Source organism: Chionomys nivalis, chromosome 10 (assembly GCF_950005125.1).
Source record: "Chionomys nivalis chromosome 10, mChiNiv1.1, whole genome shotgun sequence".
In the NCBI taxonomy this organism is placed as follows: Eukaryota; Metazoa; Chordata; class Mammalia; order Rodentia; family Cricetidae; genus Chionomys; species Chionomys nivalis.
Window position 1 is genome coordinate 63,811,781 of NC_080095.1, and position 23,851 is coordinate 63,835,631.

Below are 23,851 nucleotides of genomic sequence, written 5' to 3' on the forward strand. Positions count from 1 at the left end.
TGTGCTAAGAAAATTTTCCCCTTAACAACGGACATGTGATCTGCGGTCCCATGAAGAGAAGACAGCCACCTAAGCTAGATGTACAGTGAAGATGGAAGACAACCTATTCTGATAGTTTAGAGTTTTAGACAGACTGACAAGGCACTTTGGGCCATAGACCCACTGTGAGAAGAACAGGAACAGGAGTGTGTAAGTTAGGTAGGAGTGGGGTCCAGATCAGATACAGTTCATAAAAGCTATACGACTCACACTGCTTCACAATAAAAACTCATTTAATAATCTTTCTGAGAAGTCTATAAATACTTAAATTCTTCAGAATGGCTAAAATCAAAAACACCAATGATAGCCTTTGCTGGAGAGGATGAGGAGTAAGGGAAACACTCATCCATTGCTGGTGGGAATGCAAACTTGTGCAACCATTTTGGAAATCAGTGTGGCGGTTTCTCAGGAAATTCGGGATCAACCTACCTCAGGATCCAGCAATACCACTCTTGGGAATATACCCAAGAGATGCCCTATCATACTACCAAAGCATTTGTTCAGCGATATTCATAGCAGCAATATTATAATAGCCAGAACCTGGAAACAACCTAGATGCCCCTCAATGGAAGAATGGATAAAGAAAGTGTGGAATATATACATATTAGAGTACTACTCAGCGGTAAAAAACAATGACATCTTGAATTCTGCATGAAAATGGATGGAAATAGAAAACACTATCCTGAGTGAGGTAACCCAGACCCAAAAAGATGAATATGGTATGTATTCACTCATAAGTGGATTCTAGCCATAAATAAAGGACATTGAGCCTATAATTCGTGATCCTAGAGAAGCTAAATAAGGTGAACCCAAAGAAAAACATATAGTTATCCTCCTGGATATTGGAAGTAGACAAAATTGCCAGGCAAAAATCGGGGACTTGGGAGTGGGGGTAGGCTGGGGGTAAGGGGAGATGGGGAGAGAAAAGTGAGAAGGGGAGGATGGGGAGAGCTTGGGAGAATGGGAGGATTGGGATGGAGGAAGGGTGGATATGGGAGCAGGGGAGTACATATCTTAATTAAGGGAGCCATTTTAGGGTTGGCAAGAGACTTGACTCTAGAGGAGTTCCCAGGTGTCCAAGGAGATGTCCCCAGCTAGTTCCTTGGGCAGCTGAGGAGAGGGAGCCTGAAATGGCCCTATCCTATAGCCATTCTGATGAATATCTTGCATATCACCATAGAACCTTCATCTGGCGATGGATGGATATAGAGACAGAGACCCACATTGGAGCACTGGACAGCTCCCAAGGTCCAAATGAGGAACAGAAGGAGGAAGAACATGAGCAAGGAAGTCAGGACCGCGAGGGGTGCACCCACCCACTGAGACGGTGGGGCTGATCTAATGGGATCTCACCAAGGCCAGCTGAAATGGGACTGATGGAGCATGTGATCAAACCGGACTCTCTGAACATGGCAGACAATGAGGGCAGACTGAGAAGCCAAAAACAATGGCAATGGGTTTTTGATCCTACTGCATGTACTGGCTTTGTGGGAGCCTAGTCTGTTGGATGCTCACCTTCCTAGACCTGGATGGAGGGGAGAGGACCATGGATTTCCCACAGGGCAGGGAACCCTGACTGCTCTTTGGACTGGAGAGGGAGGGGGAGGGGAAGTGGGGGGAGGGGAGGGAAATGGGAGGAGGGGAGGAGGTGAAAATTTTTAATAATAATAATAATAAAACCTAAAAAAATACTTAAATTCTTAAAAATAAATTGTTCTGTGGCTAATTCCCTGAGAATTATTCAAAGAAAGACTGAGTTATAAGCCAAACTTTAAAAGTTTTTTATAAGGACTATTTTTTCATAAATCATATTTTAAAAGAGAAAAAAGAAAAAATTTAAATACACCAAAACAGCCTTTTGAGAATGTTTAATTTTGTGAGTGCTGTGTAAAAATGTGAGTCTACCAGTTTTCTTTAGTAATAATACACAGTTAGGGTCTGGTTTCTAAGCCTATTTTGTATTTCACATGGTGGTTTAACTGGGTTATTTTTAAATCATGCTATTTGAAGTCTTTTATTACAAATAGAATACACGGTGTTATATTAAACTGATTCCCTTTACATAAGTCATTGTGAAGACAAGTCTTATTACTGAAATAGTTTTGTTAAGTCACAAACTGGATGCACTCCTTGGGCCCTTCTCTGTTTCCTGTATTTGCCTCCAAACACCTCTGTCCTGAGCCCTTACCTATGCCATCCTTAAGGATGTAGGGAAATAAAACTGTTCTCCAGATTCCTGGATGTAAGTGGCATCTTTAAGTATAATATCAACAGTCTAGGAGATTAAAATGTCTATGATAAAGGGAAAATCTTTCAAAATGAAAATAATTCTTAGCATTTCCAAGCGCTCGTGCACTAACATGCAGTCAAAAAAATACAGCTTTTTGGTCTTTATCTACCCAGAGCTGATTTTTAAGTCTGCAGCCTCAAATGAGACTACTTCAGTAGCTAAAGTCAAGAACGGAAAGATGTCAGCATGTTTTAGATGACACCTGTTCTTAACTACCACTGTGGGGTGTTTCTACTCTGGGGGATTCTCACCAAAACATTTTGAAAATAAACAGTAAAAATGACATGGTAATTATTTGTATTTATTAATTTAGAGCATTTGAAGTATAAAAATAAAAGGCTTTTGACATACTGTATATACATACATAGCCTTCTCTTGCACATCTTTTCCAGCATGCTTTTGTTTTTCCTCATTTGTATTTTAGTCCAATATTCAACATGTGGGTCATTAGAAATAGAAAGCCAGGAGCAGAATGTGTTTGTGTCGTGTGATTGCTTTCCGTCCTTGAAGGTGCTACCTATGGGCACCCTGTGAGAGAGGACTCAAGGATTCAAGGCACAGCACCGGATGGAAAGGGGATCATGAAGAGTGCTCATGCCAATCAGAAGCCTACCCTGGGAGAGTCAGGGAGGGGGCACTAACACTGGCCAACAGTAACAGCTCTAAAGGCCAAGCAGTCCTGGCTCCACTGTTTTCCTGTTCTCAGTTTTTAAAGTGGCTTCAAATCCTAAGTGGCTATGAGTAGCTAACTCTGTTTAGGCTTTCTGTTGTCTTAAAAATTGCTCCATGTGGATTTACTGCAATTAATAAAAAACCTGGGAAGAGAAGAAAGTGGAAAAGAAAACTTTGACACTATTAATATTAATTTCTTAAAATACAAAAACAGAAAAAATATAAATAACAATAAGCTTTCTTAATTTAGATAAGGAAAATAACATTATTAGTTGTATTTCCATACAAACAATTGATATTTTTCAACACTCCTAAGAGCTACCTAAAAACATTAGATAAAGAATAATTCTGTACCTTAAGTCAGTTTTTCTGGATGGCAAGTTCCTCAACTGCATGTTTTGCAAGTCTCCACCAAAACATTGGATTGAATCTTTGTGCCATTCTGGTATGGCCTGTGTTCTCACCACACTGGAAACTCCAGACGTCAACGGGGAGTTTTACAAGATCAAAGGGATGCTATGGCCCTGAGAGTTCATCAGCTCCTTCTGCTTTTCTTCTCCTGAAGTTATAATCCTGTTTGTAGCTGTGAATGCCGGTTGCTTTAGAAAGAAATGCAGTACGAAGCTCTCTATGAGACATCTGCTGTTTGAAAAAAAAAAAAAAAAGCAGTTCCTTGAACATAACTCTGTGTCAAAAATCTGCTTACGGTTTATATCCTAGGGACTCAAAAACGAGCTGATCTAGCCATCCGAGCTTTAGGAGAGGCAGAGAAACCTGCACAGCATGTCAGCTGTGCACAGCACAAATGCAAAGAAACCAAATCTGCCAACAAGCTGGCATCTTTAACGCCCACATCTGGGAAGGTATCTGTTCAGTTATTGAATGACATTAATACCAAGATGCCTTGCAGAACATTAATATCTCAACAGATGAACTGTGCCAATGTCCTAAAAGTTACTTTTAACCCAATTTTTCCAAGCAAGAGAAACCTTCTAAGCAGAAGGAGTGCAAACTGTGGAATCTTGTCCAAGAAAATGAATTATTCTAAAATAAACCATATAATCATGGGGGCACACGCACATATGCAGATCCTGCAAGTCTATTCATGACATGAAACTGAAAATCAAACCGGTCTAGAAATGTTTAGCAGTTAATCTCTGTTCTGTAATTCTATAAATGAATAACGGGAATTTGCTAAAAATTAAATAGCATTTGTATTTCTTGTGCCAACACCTATTGACCTGTGTGTGAAGCATGCTTCGGTACACAATGTAAACTTCACAGAAAGCCATTGTTACATTCATTAAAGTAGAATTCTCCATTTCCTTTTAAGTTACAAGATAATTTGGGGCTGAGATTGCTGAACACACAGGTAAGCCAACAATAACAGTACAATTCCATTTCACAGTGTTTTTTTTTTTCTTTCATCACATAAAGTTCATTTTAAGTGTCTCTGCAGAAAACACTTCACATTAGACTTGTGTCTAGGTGACTTCCCTCAGAGCCGTGTGGTACAGGTCCATTCCAGCCTCTCGTCGTGCTATGCTTGCATGTGTGTTTGACTGGGATACAAATAGGAAAGTGGCTTGCTTTGTCTGTGTTTGGAGTCCTCTGCTGTAGAAAGAAAGTATCCTTCGTGAGATGCTGAAGCCTTCACTGCACACGCACAATTTGGGGGCAAGTACAGGTCCAAGAGCCCGAGTGACCCACCACCAAATAGAGAAAATACACTGCCAGAAAGTCACCTTTGCGAAAAAGAGAAAAAGTAGAGGAAAATAGAGGCGGTGGTGTTGGAGGAGGAGTAGCCCGTGCAGTGAAGACACAGTGCACCAACACAGTCCATATTTACAAGCTAATAGGAATATAAACACTATTGTATTAGGAACCAAGTCAAAACACCAATGGAAGGAGGAAATTTTCCAATATTGCTTGGGATCTATACATATTTTTCAACAAAATACGTCATCTCTTAAAAATAAGCGAAAGATCACACAAGTGAGTTATTGATTGGTTTCCTAATGGTGAATTAAGGATTATCTGGTCACATTATTTGATTAAAGGGTATCACATAGCTTATTTTTTTCTACGTCTGTTTTCCTTTATTTATTGATTTTGCAAAATCTCAACAATTGCACGTTTCAAAAGTTCAGGTTGATTTAGAATAAATATACATGTGTGGTTTTACCAAAGACAGGTATGTCTGTAAAGTCCCATAAGCCCTTTGAGGGGTACAGGTTTCTTCACTTTGCTAACACAATGGGCGGGAAACAAAAATGTCTCATTCGATCTTTAGAGTTGCTTTTGTTTTTAAATCCTAAAGTCACACCAGGTTTCCTGCAAAAAAGAAAGAAGTTACGACAAGAAATATCTAAGTGTCATCAGCACAGAGATTATGAATCCATAAAACCAGCTCTCGAGGCAGGAGGGCCGGACCACTGGAGGGTGGGGTGTGAAGAGGGGGTTGATTTGCTGAGAGAGGAGACCAAAGTGAAGCGGCTGGAAATAGAAGTTCCCATCAGAGTGCAGAAGCCGCCACAGAGTGGCTACCTTCTCTGGCTGCCTGCATTCCCTTGAAAGCCAGCGATGCGGGAATGTCACAGTTGTGGGGGGTCAGAGGGGTGCTGCCGGCATGTTGCCACCCATGTCCAGCCACATAACCTGAAGGAGCAGCGCTGTAGGTCATGTAAGGGGACACTTGAGCTGGAGTAGGGTAAGGAGCCATGCTGGATGCTGATACAAAACTGCTCACAGCTGGGAGGCCATTTGGTGCCTGCAAGGAAAGACAGAAGAAACGAAAGACAATCATATTACAGTATTCCACATCTCTCCAGTCCTCAGACACAGACTAGAAACTCGGACTGAGTTCACAGTATCCCGGTTCTACTTCTGGCCTGTCTTTTTTTTTCCCCTAGACTTCCTTTTAACCTTTCTTTGACCTAAAAGTATCCAGTCTGGCTCCTTAAACAAACACAGTGCTGAAAAGCAAGATACTGTTCTTTCTGCAAACTTTTTTTGAGGAAGCTACAGCCAGAAAATTCAGTTCTTACTTTTGTGATTTGAAAGTCTACGAAGGCAAGGCGGGGCAAGAAAGAGTCAACCCTGATTATGCAGCTCTCCATGGCCTTTGTCAACCTTCCTGGCACTTGGGTTTCCTTCAGCTCCTTTGTTAAAGCACTGTGCCAGGCCTGTTTCATTAGCTTTCATTTCCAGGACTGAAGGGCACAAGGTGCGGGCTGCTGGGTTAGAAACTCAAAATGAGCAAACCCTCGATTAAATAAAACATGGGCCATATTTTAAGATTCCATGTTGAAAATGCCACTTGGATAAAGGACACGTAAAACTGGGACTTTTCCTGTAAGGGTTTTTGATGTTGGTTTTCTTACTGTTGTTTTGGTTTGGAGTTTGTGTGTTTTCTTAATGAAGTTTGGGAATATATTTTTCACAGTTTTATCAGAAAAGAAATTTTCTCCACAAATATGAATTGAGTATGTGTAGTTTTGAAATTGGAAATTTTGCATTTGCAAAGTTTGGGTTTTTATTTGTTTGTTTTAAAAGCCATATGGATAAATCCCTTTAAATGAATTTAATGTGAAATCTTTGTTTTCAAACAAAATGGAACGGCTCTGGCAGCAAGCTTGTCTAGAAACCAGTGCTTTCTTGGCATCTAATAAATCATTGTTGGTATCGTTACTACTAACAACACCAAAAACACCCTGATTTCTAATCCCTCTCTGGCGTGAGTACTCCCCACCCTTCAAGTGGTTCATTTTTTCCTCTCAGTTTCTACTCTGTAAAGATAAAGACTAAATCTTGTTTCCTGGAAATGACATGACTGAACTAATGTGTCAACATGTTTCCTACTGAAAAGGTAATGTAAATACTGGGACTGTATTAGAAAACAAGATTTAGTCCCTAGAGTTCAGTAAATCAGACACATATTAGATGCTTTGTCCAATTAAGTTAGGACAGAAATGGTGCTTTCTTTTGTGTACTCAGATTGAGCCCAGAACTTTGTATATATTAAGTATGCCATCCACCAATAAACTGTATTCCTTCTCATTCAGTTCCAAAAATTGTTTTCTGAATTAACTCATCTGGTCATCATTTTTACTTCCACATCTATGAGAATATAACAGTGGTATCTAAGTCTATTTTCTGAGTATAAAAGGAATATCTAAACATACATACACACACATATTGTAGAATATATATAGATGTGCTTTAGCATTACCCACAGACTTCTGACAAAACCTCATCTTAAATATTTGGTCTATTAGAACGCATATCCTATATTATTCTTTTTGTCGTTGTGTATTCTTTTAAAAATGGAAGAGAAGAGAAAGGATCCTTGAGTACCTCCTATGTCCTAGGCACCTAGAAATAGCCAAATATTTTAGAAAATTGTAAGGCTTAATAAACAATAGCTCAGGTAGGTGGTGGTAGTACACGCCTTGAATCCCAGCACTCAGGAGGCAGAGGCAGGTAGATCTCTCTGAGTTCAAGGCCAGCCTGGTCTACAGATCAGGTTCCAGAACAGCTAGAGTTACAGAGAGAAATTCTGTCTCTAAAAACAAAAACAAAAAACAATAGCTCATTTATAAACTGTTCAACTTATCACAATTATAAGATTATATATATATATATGTATATATATACTATAATATATATATATATAGTAATTCAATTGGAATTTTAAAGCTTTGTTTTAAGTTTTGGGATATTTTGTTTGCTTGGGTTTTTTGTTTGTTTATTTTTGTTTTTTAGTTTCGTGTTTTTTCTGTTTTTTGAGACAGGATGCACTATGTATCTCTGATTGTCCTGGAACTCACTGTGTAGACCAGTTTTGCCTTAAGCCCACAGTGACTCACCTGCCTCCCAATGCTAGGATTAAATGTGTGTACCACTATGCCCAGCTTTTGTTTTTGTTTTTAAACAGGGTCTCACCATGTACCCAGACTGGCCCCAAACTCATGTCCTTCTTACCTTAGCCTTCCAACCAGATAGCACAGGTATATGCCATGATACCCAGATGAAATTAAAATGTATTTCAAAGGGCTCCTCAAATGATGGGGAAAGAAAAACTCAGAACAATTAACAAAGATGTGACTTCATATTGTTGTTTAATAAAACTGAAAATCTCTTATTTTTATTTGTTTGTTTGGAGGAGGAGGAAGAGGTGGTTTAGAAACAAGGTTTAGCTCTGGCTGTCCTGGAACTCACTTTGTAGACTAGGCTGGCCTTGAACTCACAGAGATCCACCTGCCTCTGTCTTCCTTCAGAGTCCTGAGATTAACAGCATGGGCCACCACCGCCTGGCCTATCTTCTTTTTATGCGCAAGGCTCTTTAGAAAGTTGAAAAATGGGCACGCATTTAAAGCCCATCACTCCTGCCTGATGCTGCAGGTCTTCTGTGTGGTTTTCCTAGACAGTCACAAGGCAGTTGGTGTAATGCAACCTCAAACCACAGCAAAAGATTCTTTCATCTCCTTATGAAAAAAAAAAACTTTATGTCCCCTTTTTAAAGAATAATTAATTATGTCTCAAAAGAACTTGCTTTAGAGCTCTTGGGTAATGGAAATCTATGCAGGCATCAAGTTGCAGGGGAAGATGGGGCATAGCCTAGCATTCCAGAGATTATTGCTTTTATTCATTATTTTATACTTTTATTTTCCCCAAGATGCATTAAAAATTAGTTTGGAATGTAATCATTCCAGTAGAATTAGGAAATAGTGTTCACATCTGTGTTTGGTCCCTGCCTACTATTAATTAGTGTTTAATACTACTAATACCAATGTATAACCAGAAAAACAAAATAGGAATATTAAGGTCTGGTAGTATAGCTCAGTGGCAGAATACATTCTTAGCTCAGCATACATATTACCCTGGGCTCGATCTCCAGCACAAAAGGAAAGTGTTAAAATTAGTTTTAAAATAATAGAAAACTTGACTCTACATTTTTGAAGTGCCTAATATCAAAAGACTTAATATGCATGGTAAAATAATGATCTATCTGGGAGAAAATATCTGTTGTTGAATTCTGTTTTCCATCTCTGATAAACTTTTCCTACCTGTCCTTTTGGCCGGATGCTGGTGGAGGAATTTACTATATACACCCTTATTCTTGATGCAGTATAAGCTGTTCTGTTGTTGTGTCTGAAATCTCCTTGCATGGGCCCACTTATTACCCAACCCCTAAATATGACCCACAGAAAGACTGGCTCAGACTCTCACCTTAGATAACGCTCCCTTCGTGGGGAGGCAAAACATTGGGCTTTAAGCTTACTTTCGTGTGCTGCATTTATTCTATAACTATCGTCATTCAAATATAACATAGCCTATTAAATTTTCCATGTCTACCCAACTTCTCATACCTAAAATACCAAACTTGCCTTGTTATCATCTGTGGTAATACTGAATATTTCAAGGTTCACAAAACACCATGGTATTTACTGGCTGTCAGTTTACGAGTGCAATCCCCTCTGTGTTGTAGAAAAACCCAAGAGGGAGCAGCAAGATGAGAGAGGTAGCTTCATCTTGTACAAAGAGAGGCACCTGGTCACTTAAAGGGGTGAAATTCTCAGCCTTAGAATACTAACTCTTGACGGCTTTTCCTCATGCCTATGACTTGAGCAGGACAAGAGCAGAGTTTTGTCTTAATGTTTCATTCTGCTGTTGGGAGTTCAGATTTCAAAATTGGACTGGAGAGGGGGAAAATAATCAAGGAAAAACAAATGTGCTTCAAAATGCCCCTGCCCCCAGCCTCCTTCTTTGTTCATTCATTCCAGTGACTCAATAAATATCCATTTTCTCACTATTCATTTTGAAACATGACATTAGCAAAAGTAATAAATCTCTACTGGGTAAAGTGATCACTATTTATGAAGAACTCACTGAAAGGGTAAAATTTTCCACAGCAAAGGAAAGTAGCCACAGGTAGCACCGGGTTGTTTATGCTTTCCAGTAAAGGAGCAAATTTCAACGCCCCAAATCTGCTCAATGTTCGCAGTGAAGGGCATGTAATTAATCTGAAAAGCTCGTTAGGCTGAGTGCAGACTAGCAAATGTACACCATAAATATAGTAGGAGCAAACATGCTAAATTACACTGTTTAATTGGATTGTAAATATGATTTATAAATCAACCAACATATGGAATCTCAAGGGAAAAGTAAACAAATTTTCCAAATGAAACCCTGCAATAGGAATGCAATAGAAATCTCATTTCTGAAAATTACTTTGCCTAAATATTTCATAAATAAGACTCCAGCCCTTTAACCCCCTTCTCACACAGATCTTCCAAGAAAGCAATAAGAATTTTCTCTGGAAGAAAGCTGTACCTGTCTTCCTCACAGCCAGCGGCCTTCTACTTCATTTTGGAAATGAGATTTACTGATGCGAAGTAAAACAGACAAATCGCATGCCCAGCGGAGTTAGTTTCTTTTGCTGAGTTGTCTCAGGAAAAAAGACAGCGTTTATCTCATGAACGCTAGAAGAGATCTTCTAGAGGAATACTGATGTTGTAATAGAGTTTGAGTTAGATGGTCACATGGCTGTGTTGGTAGGCTGTTGGAGGACAAGGACCTGCCCTAACCACTTTGTATCCTCACAAAATGGGACAGATCAGGGCCATTTCATAAACAACTTTACTGAAGACTTGTGAACACAAAGATGTGATTCTCTTATTTTAAGAACAAAACAAAGCTAACCCCCACACCCACTCTTTATTGGAGAACAAGTATTTACTTCAAGCAAGTCAAATGAATAAAGTTGTTGGCAAAAGTAAATAAAAGTTCCAACAAGCCATTTCACTATTTGATTTATGGTTGTTCCTTGCATTCCTCCCACTCTAAGAAAATGGAAATGCATTAGTATCCAAACACTTGTGACCATGAAAGAGAGAGAGAGAGAGAGAGAGAGAGAGAGAGAGAGAGAGAGAGAGAGAGAGGGAGAAGAAGAAGAAGAAGAAGAAGAAGAAGAAGAAGAAGAAGAAGAAGAAGAAGAAGAAGAAGAAGAAGAAGAAGAAGAAGAAGAAGAAGAAGAAGAAGAAAGGAAAGCTGGTATGACAACTGACAACTGTCTGGAAATTAGAAGTTAAAGACTTTTTTTTTCAAATTCTGGAAATGGTCTACTCAACAGTTTCTTTCTTAAAGAAAATGCAAATACCAGTCTAACTGTCCACGGTCTGTCTGTCTGTCAGCCACTCCTCCAATCCACTTGGCCTTTCCTTTCTAGTAACACCAGTTCTCTCTGGCTTTATGATAAAATATATTTGGCCATAAAAACAATCATGCTTCACATATATTTACAATATCAGTTTCATGGACAAAAAGCAATTTCACATCTGAGAATAAGCAGATATTTTTGATAAATTATTTCTCTGAGATTATCTCTCTAACTACTGTTCTTTTGTTCTTTATTATGTAATGACCTAGTAAAACAAACCATGTCATGAACATGGCTCAACACTCATCGCAGAGAATTACTTTTAGTTACCCTACTGCAGGTCCAAATGTCACGAGGTAGTGGGAAGCTAGTATGGTATTTAATCGTTTCTAAATTTTATGTTTCTAAAATGTTATCAAAACTGATATAGCCTTACACTGATTTAATTTTGTTTTGTACCCAATTGGCATACGACAATATTTATATAGAATTGTCAGGTACAGTGTGATGCTTCAGTACATGTATTCATTGTACAATGATCAAATCATTTAGCATGTTCATCACCTCAGATAACATAAGATAATAAAAAAATCCAGAATCCTTTCATCTAGGGATCTGGATTTTACAGTCTTTTAAATTATCTTGTGTTGCTATTTCACATGACACATTTTACATATATATATATAATTATATATATATAATTATTATTAAGTTTGTTTTAAAATACTATTGGTTGAAAATTAATCAAATTAGACCATGTATGTCAAAAACAGAATGGATTTCAAGGACTACTGAAATTTGCCTAAAATTTCATTCTCTATAAAATTATAAATTAATTTAACAAAAGTTAGCATTTTATTTACTGTGAAGAAAATTCAGGGTAACTTCGTATCTATCTTTATGAAAATACTATGTTCAGGAAAATGGGTTCAGTTTTTTAATTATCAAACAAAGTTTTTAAAATACTTCACTAGGAAATTATATACAAGATGATCCTGACATCACTTAAAATGATGCACAAATAAATACTTTACAAGAATTTTAGATTAAGCTGCATCTTTAAATTCAGCTGTCTTCACAACTCATTTAATTCTGAATATTTTTAGTGCAAGTATTTATAGACTAGTCTCTATTTCTGACATCACAATTGCTAATGAGTGTTATATTAAATTTACTGGCTCCATTTACATACTCAACCTCAAAATGAAGATACTGGGAACCAATAGCAGGTGAGCGGTTTGTTGTGAGGAAATATGCCTATTTGGAGAAAACTTTTCAAAAACAGTGCATTTATTTATGAATTGTGTAAATAAAATCAATTATTAATTTACCAAATCCCATGTAAAAAGACAAATATAGTCAACACCTCTGTTCATCTATTTCATTTTTTTTCACTTGATCACATTAAGTCGAGATTTTGTGCCTTCAACATAAGAAATTCAAATAGGAAGAACAAGAAAACATTGTTTCCCTTCACAAGTAGATGAGCGTAAGGATTTCCTGCCCAATAGAGTTGAAAAATGTAGTTCAAAAATCTAACATAAAAACTCTTCTACCCTAGTCAACAAAGACTTCTGAATGGAATCCCGATATGAATTACAGTACAACGTTAATGTGTAAGATAAATTTGGATATTCTAAACTAATTTTGAAACATGGTGTACACAGTTCTAATTCCTAGGAATCAGGCATCTTTGGAGTTTGAGCTAAAGCTAGAAACTCCAGATTATAGTAAGCAATAGGATCCGTGCTCAGTTGCCAACTTGTTCTAGGGTCATTTTGCAGGTGTAGTCCAAGAAAACATGCTCTGAGCTCTGAATCTGAGTTCCCCCTTTCCCCTCGCCCCCAGCTCCCCAAAAGAAAACTAGATTTAAAAATAGCACAACAATTAATTACAACTTCAAATGCCCAGATGAATTACAGCCAATTCTTTTTTTTCAGTTTTCCTTTGTCAAGAACTTTCAAGTTTTGTTGGCCAGGAGTGCAACTGGAACCTGAGTTATCATTTTTATCAGAATATGCTGACAATACTTTGTAGGCAGAGCGAGACTTGTAAAATTAAAGTTAATTTTTGAATATTGCAAGAGAAATACACACATACACAATTCCTACTCATATTAATTTTTAGGAGTTTCTGTTATAATCAATGTCTAAGGTGAACTGTTTGCCTCCTTACCCCGTCTTCCATCCTCATCATAATTGATTATGCACAGATTTATGCTGTGCTGAGAAACTCTTTCTGTGTCGTGATTGTAGATCATTTGAATTACCTGCCTACACGGCAGTATGGGATAGCATTTCAATTAAGAGCTCTTCAAATATAAATTTGACAGAAATAGCCTTTTATTTGTGGTTCTGCTCTCTTAGTATTACAACATTTAAAACAGCATTTATCTGGCTACCTTATCCTTAAAGTCTTTGTTTTTATAGAACATAATTTAGTAATTTAAAATTCTTTGTAAGAGAGTTTTGGGGAAACAACAAATTACTTGAAATGCTATTTATTTTAAATAAACTGCCAGTTTAGTTTTAAAGCATATTATAAATTAGCCATTTCTAAACACGCTTCACTGGCAGACACATCATTCAAGGGAGGGGGAAATGAAAAGGGCTCTGGAGGTTTCTGGGTGAGGAAACTGCTTTTTTGGTGAAGGGTGTTCCTTGACTGCCTGTGGGAACTGGAGCTTATTCTGAACTCTAGACTTCACAGTGTGATTCCAAAGAGCAATAGCAGCAGAAGGCAGTGAGCTCCTGTTAAATGCTTGCTTTGTGTATTTGAACTATTGTTTGTCACAAATGCTTGGTGGAATGTTTCTTACTATGGATTTTCTAAACAATGCATATGAATATCACTTGTTTTTAAAGTCACTCTCTAATTGCCATTTATAACTACAGAGGTTAAAGAATGTTTTCTAAGAGCCAAACCTGTTGACTCTGCTGACTCTTTTGACTTTGGGATTATTATTTCCTTATTTTGAAAACGAAGAAACCGAGGCTCTAAGTGGGTCAACAGCTTGCTTAAGAAGAAGCCGTACCAAAGCGTACCAAAGCACCAGGCTTCTAACCATTGCTTACCACCCCGTGGCCTCTTTGAGCTCATTGTTCCAGGCAGGTCTTTGCGAAAGAAAATGGTGAGTTTGCTGATGTTACCTCATGGGCATTCTCTACAGGGGAAGCAGACTGATAAGAGTACCTTTCTTCCCTTGCTGTTTTTAGTCCTATTTGCCAGGGAATAACTAGCTATTAATGCATCTGACACTTGAGAGGGTCTAGGAAATAGAAATGTACTTTGTTAGAGAAAATGATAGTTAAGATGTCCCCCGACGGGTAAGAATAATACGTTCCAATAAATATTCTAACTGGTTTTAACGAGAAATAACTTTTTAAGGCTTTAAGATAAGACTAGGTACTTTGTCGCTTTGGAGGTGGGGTCTACTCTGTAAATGCCTTAAACTGCCTTAAGTCCGCCTTTGAGTTTTGAACTCTTCATTCTAGCATACTGACGAATTTGGACTCACACAAAAGTGTGGCGGCTGCTTACTTCTTCTCAAGGCGGGGTGGAGGGGGGAGATAAAAAGAAACACTAGTGTTTTAAATTTTCCTTCAGAGAGTAGAGGGAGGGCCAGGGGGAGGGAAAGGAAAATTAAACGGTCCACAGCCAGTCCGTATAATTTGAGGTTTTCTCACTAACCTCCCTTGGGAAATTATGATGTGACCTTTAATCGGGAAATGGTAACTTTATTACGTTTATCTGGTTGCCCCTCTTCCATTACCGCCGGACAAGGCAAGGGGAACTGTCTTGCACAGGGCCCCGCTGCCTCCTACAAGTCCTGCGACTCTGGCTTGCGGGTGTCCCGGCTGCATCCCGCTAGCGGGGCGCTGCTCTGAACCCCAAAACCGGCCATTCCGAAGCTCGGCCTTGGGTTAACTGTGACTTCTGGGTGTGGTGGAAGGGTTAGGGGGTCACACGTGCAGCGGGAGGTCAGGCTTTTACTCAGCCTTCCGCCCGGACTTAGTCAACCCGGGATCCAACTCCTGGCACCCGTGGGTAGCCAGCTTGGGTTTTAAAAAACCCCGCGTCGAGGTTCAGAAAGACTCTGCCTCCCCCCCCATCTCCCAGTCCCCGGCACCAGGAGGCCCGCCTGGCCAAGCCCTCTCCTCCTCACCTGCCCGTACTTGGCCTCCTGCTCCAAGGCCCCCTTCTCCAGTCCATTCACTGCGTGCGGGGCCGCGGCCGGGAAGTTGTTGCGGCCCAGGCTGCTCCACTCCTCCACCTTGGGGCTGTGGTAGGGGGAGCTGTCGCTCACTCCTAGGAAGGTGGAAGAGAGTTGTCAGGCTCGGCCTCAACCCGTGCGCCCCCTCCTGAGACAAGACCTGAATCCCTAACCACAAGGCTCTGGGGCTGAGACCTTGGGTCAGCTCCCCTGCTCTAGGCCTCCTACCGGCGCTGGGCCCAAGCGTAGACACCTCGCTTTTCAGCTTAGGGCCTGGAGAAGCTTTAATGACCTGGAAGTAGGCCTCTGAATTAAGTTTCACCCACGCCAGACAGAATTTTGTTTTGTTTAAAACCAGCGTTAGATTTCCTTTCTCCCTTCTTGATCTCTCTGGGGAAGGATCGAACGAGAATTTTTCCAAATGGAAGAAAGAACCCAAACCTGTGAAGTTGGATATTTGTTCGTCACCTCTGTCCTTACTGAAGGAGAGTGGCAAAGATCTGACTGACGCTTATGGTGGTGGTGGTGGGGTTGACAGATGAGGAATAGAGGTGTATTGGTTTAAGTGTGTCTTGCTCAGAGACAGCCTGAAAAATGCTCACTGCACTGTGGAGATCTGATAGTTATGTCAATAAGACAGAACAAAAGAGCTGCAAAGTCCTTTGCAAACAAATAACTGAACGATGCCCACAATGCACATGCAAAACATACACTCAAAGATTTCCACATCGTGTGTGTATATGGGACTTCCCGACAATCTCTGCCTGCTAAATTCGTAAGTTTATATGCGTAGTTTTAAAATTAAGTCTGGAAGTACCGTGAATGTCAGTGGTCAACTATAAAGAAGGGTTTTTTTAAGTATTAGAAAGAGAAGATGAAATAAATCATTAAGAGAATGAAAGTAGAACTCACTGTCAAGAAAAGGGCTAAAGCCATGTGCCTATCTTTCTGTTCTAAAAGGATATATAATCATAAAAAAAGAAATAGTAAGGTGATTGCCATAATATCTTCAGTTATGCATATTGAAGAAAAGGACATTTGTTTCTTGGCCCTGTGTATTTGATGGTGTTGTTTAAACTTGATTTTAGACACTTCTGTCTGATACAGGTTCTTCAAAGCGTGCTCATTTGGAGAAAAGCACACGTTTATCAGAAACCTGGTTGTTTAAAAGTGACATCATAAATAGACAGCAATGTCTACAAGGAACCACCACTCCCTTCTATTATCCTATACTTTCCTACCTGACATTTGGTCTGCCTTGCAGGACTCCCCAGAGAAGAATCTGCCCAGTTTCACTATGCCTCCCCCTCCAAAGAAAAAGGTTGTATTCTCATTCTTTGCAGCAGGAAGCCATGGCTGGTTCAGGCCTGTTGGCCTTTGCCTTCCCAGACAAAAGGCAGTCGGTGGGCACAAGCCTGAAATTATCTTAAGAAACTGAGATCCCCCTGTGAGCCCCCATTTCTGCTGATCGCACACGTTCCCACGAACAGGGGCTTCCTTTAAATGTCAGTGAGGTCAGTTTATTCTATAAATCAAGGACAACATCTCCAACTAAGGTTCCAGCGAGTTCCAAATAACTCTGGTCAATTCCCAGTCAGAAAACAAGAAGAGGAGAAACCACGCACTGCTTTCGTTACTTTAAAAGGTGATTGTGCCAATGCGGTGGAAACTCAGAAAGCAAGAAATTATTACAGGAAATATTTTCCTCTTTCCTTAATTTTTCCTCTGCCTGTCTTAAACCTTACACTAAAAAAATAGGCATTAAATTGAACGAATAAAACATTTTAAGTTTCTTTTTCTCCCTACACCAAGAACGAAGCTAAAGTCTTTTACATTTTATTTTTAGCAGCACAATAAAACAAAACAAACCCAAGCCTCCCGGGGAAGCCGGGTCTTTGGTTGCAGAGTGCCGGGGATCTTTCTGAGCAGGCAGAAAAGACACTCAGGACAGCGCAAGGTTCAGGCTGAAAACCTGCGCGAGGAGTCCAACCGCCACTAGCATTTCCCAGTACCCGAGGACTGTCAGGTAAACGGGAGCCTGGCAGCCCGGCGGGGAGCGACACCCAGAGACAACAGCAGCAGAAAGGACAACAGCGAACCGACAAGCAATTGTCACTGTAACTGCAGAGAGGGAGGGAGGGAGGAAGGGAGGGAGGGAGGGAGGGAGGGAGGGAGGGAGGGAGGGAGAGAGAGAGAGAGAGAGAGAGAGAGAGAGAGAGAGAGAGAAGAGAGAGAGAGAGAGAACTTGGACCTCGGTTTCCGAGGAAAATGAAGCATAAGAATGAAACCAATTAGGTGACATTTGAACTTCCTGCCTGAGCAAATTTGGCCTGATTGCCAGAATCCGAGAATAATAATACAATTTCCACAGCGTGCGGGACTCTTAGCTGCTGCGTCTGATCGGCAAGCAAGTTACCGGCAGTAGCATCTGCAGCCCGCAGGCCCTAGCCGGCTAGAGCCTCCCCCACTGCTCCCCAAGTCACCGGCTGCGCTCTCCAAGCAGACTAGCCGGGCTGAGGCCGCGAGTGTGCGAGAGGCGGGGGAGGGTGGAAAATGCGAACCATGTGTTGGGGAAGGGGGGATGTTATGGGTCTGGTAGTTTGAGATGAGGCTGCAGACTGTGTGTGTGGCAAGGAAACGGAGGGGCAAGAGTTTCAAGTTAATGAGATCAGGACACCCCCTGGGAAGACTCCTTGGGTTTCCAAAAGAAAAACCCACAGGTGGTGGGACAGACACTCGCTAAAGGCCGAGGTCTGGGGTTCCCGACAGCGTGCAGGAACCCATTCTGCTCAGTAACCCGCCTCTGAGCCCCTTACCTTGGTCGGTGATGGAGCGGATGCCCAGGATGTCGGTGACAGAGTGAGAAGAGGGCCAGGTGCGCGGCATGGCCACTGAACCGGGGATGGCCGGCACCCCGGGTGGTGTAGGCACCTTAGCAGCGGCCGCCGCGATGGGACTGGGATACGAGTAGATGTGGTTGTAGGGTAGCGCGGGCTGAGGCGCAGGCTGGTGCTGCTTGTACGTGTCGTAATGAGCCTGCTGGGCCAAGTTGCCGATCTTGTTGCGCAGAATCCGGCTGATGGAACTCACCGAGGGCACGTTGTACTTGTCGCACACGCCGTCCGCCAGCAGGCGGTCCCGGATCTCCCAAGCGAAGATGCCCGGGTCTCTCTGCTTGTAAGTCCGGATGTGTTTCACCACAGTGGGAGTGGTGACCCGGGGTTTGCTGCCCCCGATGGCTCCGGGTAAAATCGAGCCCGTCTCGTTGTAGCGCGCCAGGATCTTGCTGACGCAGCCGTGCGAGACCCGTAGCTGGCGGCTGATGTCACAAGGTCGGATGCCCAGTTGGGCTAATTCCACGATGCGAAGCCGAATGGCGTTGGGCAGCGGCCTTCCGTTCACGAACACTCCTCCCAGTTGGTTCACCTCTCCGAAGGCTGGCTCTGCAAAAGGAGCATAGAGCGCGCAACAACGCGCACCCGCTGCTTGGGACAGTCGCCTGCCACTCGGCGTCAATGAGCGTCCGGGGACAGGGCTATAAAACCCTCCTGATTGGAATGGTGCTGCCCCGAAACCAGCCGGTTCCGGCCTGGGACAAACGGCCCCAAATAAGCTACGGCCAGACCTCCTTCCTACTTGGAGCATTCCAGCTATAAACAAGTAGAGAGAGCTGGGGCAGCGGAACACCTAAAACTCTCCGAAGCAGGCGGGGAGATCGGTACTGATGCGCCAGCACGCCCCTCCTTGCCTGCTTGGCACCAAAACGCTCGGCCCCTGTTTCCCTCCACCGCTTTACCCTCTTCCCCCAGCGCAGTTAGACAGAATCCAGGGAAAGTTAAGAGGTTGTTTTGTTTTTGTCCTGTTTTGTTTGCACGTGTAAACACGTGTGCAAAAAAAACTTGGGTTGGCACTGGAGCTCGGTACTCGCCCCTGCCACGGCCCTCTTCTCTTAAGATCAGAAAATGGCATCAACTGCCACCCGGTAGCGGGAGTTCCCACTGCTCCCCTGTTGCCGCTGACCCTTGGCGTGTTCGTACAGCTCTTAGGGACGCGGTCTGAGTCAATAGAGTGCGCCCCAGCTCCCTCCCTCTCGCCCTCGCCTGCTCTCTCCCTCCCTCCTCGGTTCTGACAGCGTCCCCGGCCGCCACTCACCCATTGCTCCGAGCAGTACACCAACCCGGCCCCAGTTCCGCACTCCCAGAAAGAAACTTTTCTCTTGCTCTCACTAGGCCGACCTGTCGCTGCTCCAAACCGCGGGAGTCTCGGCTTCTTCCCAGGAGGAGGCGACGAGAGTGCCAAAGGAAAGAGTAAAAGGAAGTCTGTGCCGGGCAGAAAGAGGCTTGAGTTCTGCATTTCAATCTAAGCAGCAACGTGGGCTGGGCTGAGCAGGACCGGGCGGCTCAGTCTATCACTCACTTGTGACACACCCCAAAAGAGGTGGGCCCGCGGGCAATCTGCGTGGTAATTGGTGCAGATCGGTGAGTGACAGCTCAGTCCGGGAAACTCCTTCCGCTGTCTATTTCAGGCCGGCTCCGCACCTGGGTGACTAAATACAATGAATATGAGTGTTTGACATCTTCCCCCAGGGGCGCCACAAACAGAATGCAAAATCAAGCTGGTAAAAACGCTGAATAAGCAAATGGGAGCTTTGGTCTCAATTTGGGTGACTTTAAGCGGGTAGGGGCCGAAGACACCTCTTGGAGAAGGCATGGCCTTCTCAGAATTGAAATTGGAGGTTAGGACTCTACGGTAGCAAGCAAGTGGGCACGACAGTTAAGGGAACTCCGAGACGCGAGGATGTCTGAGAACTACCTGCGATGCTGACCTTTGGGGACTGTCAGAAAGAATCTTGCCCACAAATTCAGTCCAATCAGGATCGATCGAAGAGACGGAGAGACCATAGGAGAGAAGCTTGAGAGGTTAAAGACATGGAGACCTCTTCTCGTATCCTGCCTGAGAAGGCTAGACCCGCAGTGAGAGGCTAAACCAAGGAGGGTGCTGGCAGGGACCTAGTGCTGCGTGGAGAATTCTAAAACTCCAGACTAAAGAGAGCCGCAAGACCTCAGTGCGGGAAGGAGGGTTGATACCTGGAGCGCTGGTGACAGAGGCCATCCACCCCCACACTCCCGCCTCACTCACCCAGAACGCAGGGTCCTGGATGTTAAAATGTGTCAGGGTTCTCAATACCAGTGAGCCACCTTGAAAAAAAATTTTTCCCCCAAGAAGGTGGACATCGAGGCCACATATGTGTAATAGCGTCTGTATGTAATTCCCCGTGACTTCATTTTAGCGACCAGAGATTCTACAGTTCTGCCTAGCTGTGGATTTTCACTTTCATTCACCCGAAGTCCATAGAAGATAGAACGATTTGGGGTAAAGAAATTCCTGAAGCCAAGAATGTGCAGAGTGAAATAAAATAAGGAAGAGATGCTCTTCGAAAGGTCGGGGGATTTGTCTTACACAGGAAAGGGGACGATAACACTGGGTCTCTATCACACCTGGCCCCCTTGTACACACAGGATGTAGGATGATGCTCCCCTTCTCCCGAGGGTTCGGGTCTGCACAGAGATATCCGGTGGCCCCCACTGACGAGGACCCAGGAAATCTAGCCTGTCTTGGAAGCAAACGCTGATCTCCAGGTGCCTGCTTCTGTGATGTGTGAGCATGTGCTCTGAATTCAAATTACTGAGATGTGAAGGGTTTGAAAGATTACTTTAAATGTCTTGTACCATGTCAGGAATCTTGAAAGATGTCACAAACAGAAATACTTGAACATGGCTCCTAGCTTTTGTTAGTCAGTTTCAAATGTTTAAAGTCTTTGCACAGTTTGACTTTGTGGATTTACCCTTGTCTCCCTGCTCAATGCTTCTGTGTAGCACAGTCTGATGCTGTGTAACAGGGAGAGCCTCGGGGAGCCAGACTTCAGAAGCAGCACCCCCTCAGTGCTGTTGTATAAATGTCTTGTGACACTGGAACTGAGTGAAGATCATAACTTTGCCTGAGACTTGTGCAGAGGGAAGATTATGTTGTGACCTGGATGAGGAACCTTTGTTCCCATGCAAACCCGTGCAAGTAGAGGTGTGCTCTTTGCCCTTCGGGGCACCCATTGAGGATTTCACACTCTTCTGAAGTGGTATGTCGGGACATCGTGTCCAGCCTGAGTCTCTAACTAACTTCATTAACCCAGAGTGAGCGAGAGACCTGTGTGTCTAGCCTTCTGCCTTGGGGATTTAATACACAGCATTCTCGTCACTGCAAACCCTTTAGCTGTCACACATCTCCCTCACTCTTACACAGGTCCACAGGCATCTCTAGGCTTTCTGTCTGCTGGGTCTGGCAGTTGATGGGTCACAGTCTTAGCTGCTGTGCCTACCCTGGGCATGCGCAGGTAGCATTTTACTGGACATAAGTCCTCACCTCAGTGTCCCTCAGGTCCTCCTAACAGCATTCTGGAGAGCACAGAATGAGTCAATCTTGGACACTCAGCACCCATGACAAAACAAACTCGGGGCTTAGGGACTTTAGGAACTGGAGATGCAGGAACAGAGAAGAGACACGTCATCTCCAAGAAGTGGCCAGCGCTGAACCTTCCTTCCCGTGGGCACCGAGTGCCCTGGACACCAAGGAGCCCGTGATCCCTGGAGGTGTAGCAAAAGTGGGGAGGAGGAGGAGGAGGAGGAGGAGGAGGAGGAGGAGGAGGAGGAGGAAGAGAGAGAGAGAGAGAGAGAGAGAGAGAGGGGGGGGGGGGGGGGAAGGAAGGCACAGTGGGAAGGAGAGGGGGGAAGATACTTAGTACCAGTGAGCCTTAGTGTACAAGGGGATGCAGGATTTCAAGAAAGTGCAAGGATCACTGAGGGCCAGAGTCCCTGGTTACTGAAGTCTGGATCCAAGAGGTCATACAGGAATCGGGAGAATTTCTACTAAAAGGAGAAATTTAAGACCAAAACCAAAACATAGCCAGAAAGGCCTGCATCTGGCACAGGCCAGAGAGAAGCTAAAAGCCTTTCCCTAGGCGCTAAGGCCTCCTCTGGGGCGACCCCTTCTCTGGGTAAATATTTACTCAGTAGGAGACTGGAAGCTGGAGGACCAGAGGGTGTGAAGGAAGAAGTTAGTCTAGAATCCTACACACTCGGCACTGGGCAGCCGCCTGTGGAAGTCAAACCCAGAGACGCAGGAGCAGCTAGGCCTGCAGCGTTAGCCCTAGGGCTTCTCTTCCTCTGGTGAACTCAACCCTGCCCCCCAACGATCCCGGCTAGACGCTAAAGTCATTATAAATCTGTCAGGGGTCCCAGTGTCACGGACCGCCACCTGTGGCAATAGCGAAGTCTGAGAGATGCGCAGAAAGAGGAATCCAGTTCTTCCCAAGGCCGCGCAGACTGAGGAGTCCAGCTCTTCCCAAGGCCGTGTACAACGCATCGCGGCACTCCTGGCTGAGAGCAACTCTGGGAACCATCATTTGATCTCAGCCAGTACTTAAGGACAGTTTCTGTGCGCGTGCAGGTCCGTGGTGACGGCGGAAGGGAAGGGAGTCTTTCTCTGTCTCAGTAGCCATGAACGCGGGAGGTTGGGGAGAGTACTTAGGAACCGAACTCCGCAGCTTGTACCCTGCTAGGAGCAAAATGGACCCAGCAAGGCCCAAGCCACTTTGCCCTGCTGAGGATCATTGGGAGCCCCCAGAGGCAGCCGGAGTCGAGCGCCGGGACGGGACGTGGAATTTCAGAGGCAGTGAGCTCGGAGGAAACTTTAAGGCAAAGGCTGGACCTCGAGTCCAGTTCCTCTACAGCACGCGGGCGCAGGGTGAGTACGGCATTGCATTGCGCTTGACTTAGAAAAAGCAATTAGGCTCCTTCGTATCTGGGCGCCTTCACCCACTGAGCTTCCTGGCAAATGTCGGGGCAAGCGGCGCGGCCCACTCCCACAGCCAGGCCACGTCTACCCGAGGAGGCTAGCCCAACAAATTTGTGTCCCGAGACTCGGGTGGCAGCGGCAGCTAAAGGAAACAACCACTAAAGTCTGGGGACAGGGCCAGCCTGCAGAGGTCCTCAGCCAGACCTGGGGTAGAAGGACAGCGAGGGAGGGGCGCGCACACACTGACCTGTTGGCCTTGGCTCGCGGGCGACGCTGCTGACGACCCAGGGACCCAGCGCAACCAGGAGCTACAGGGGACCCCAAGCGGAGCCCCAGGACTCTCGGAGCTTTGCTTCCTGGCTGTTCCGCCTTGCTTTGGCCAGACGAACCAGCACACCGAGACCCTTTCCTCTTCTGTGGCAGGTAAGGCTGTAGAAGGGAGTGCAAGAGCTGGGAAGATGCTCCGGGTGTGCCAGGACTGGACAGTCGCGAGGAGCCCGTGCTGGAGGCTGTAGGGTCCAGCGAGCGCTCAGCGCCGGCTCTCTCTTTCCCAGGCCAGGGGAGGGAGGGGCCTGTTGCGGCCTGAAACCCACTTTTCATTCTCCGCCTGCCTGTTTCCGATCAGCCG

General features: G+C 43.9%; 1 protein-coding gene across 1 annotated transcript; it reads right to left on the reverse strand.

Annotated features, from left to right (window-relative positions):
* Nucleotides 1-5,516: 5,516 nt before the first annotated feature.
* Pax9 (paired box 9) lies at nt 5,517-22,791 on the reverse strand. The gene is made up of 4 exons (XM_057782178.1): nt 22,620-22,791; nt 18,192-19,025; nt 15,328-15,470; nt 5,517-5,771 (listed from the first exon to the last, which is right to left on the reverse strand). The coding sequence occupies exons 1-4, from the start codon at nt 22,789-22,791 to the stop codon at nt 5,517-5,519; spliced, it is 1,404 nt and encodes a 467-aa protein (XP_057638161.1).
* Between the last annotated feature and the right edge of the window lie 1,060 nt (nt 22,792-23,851).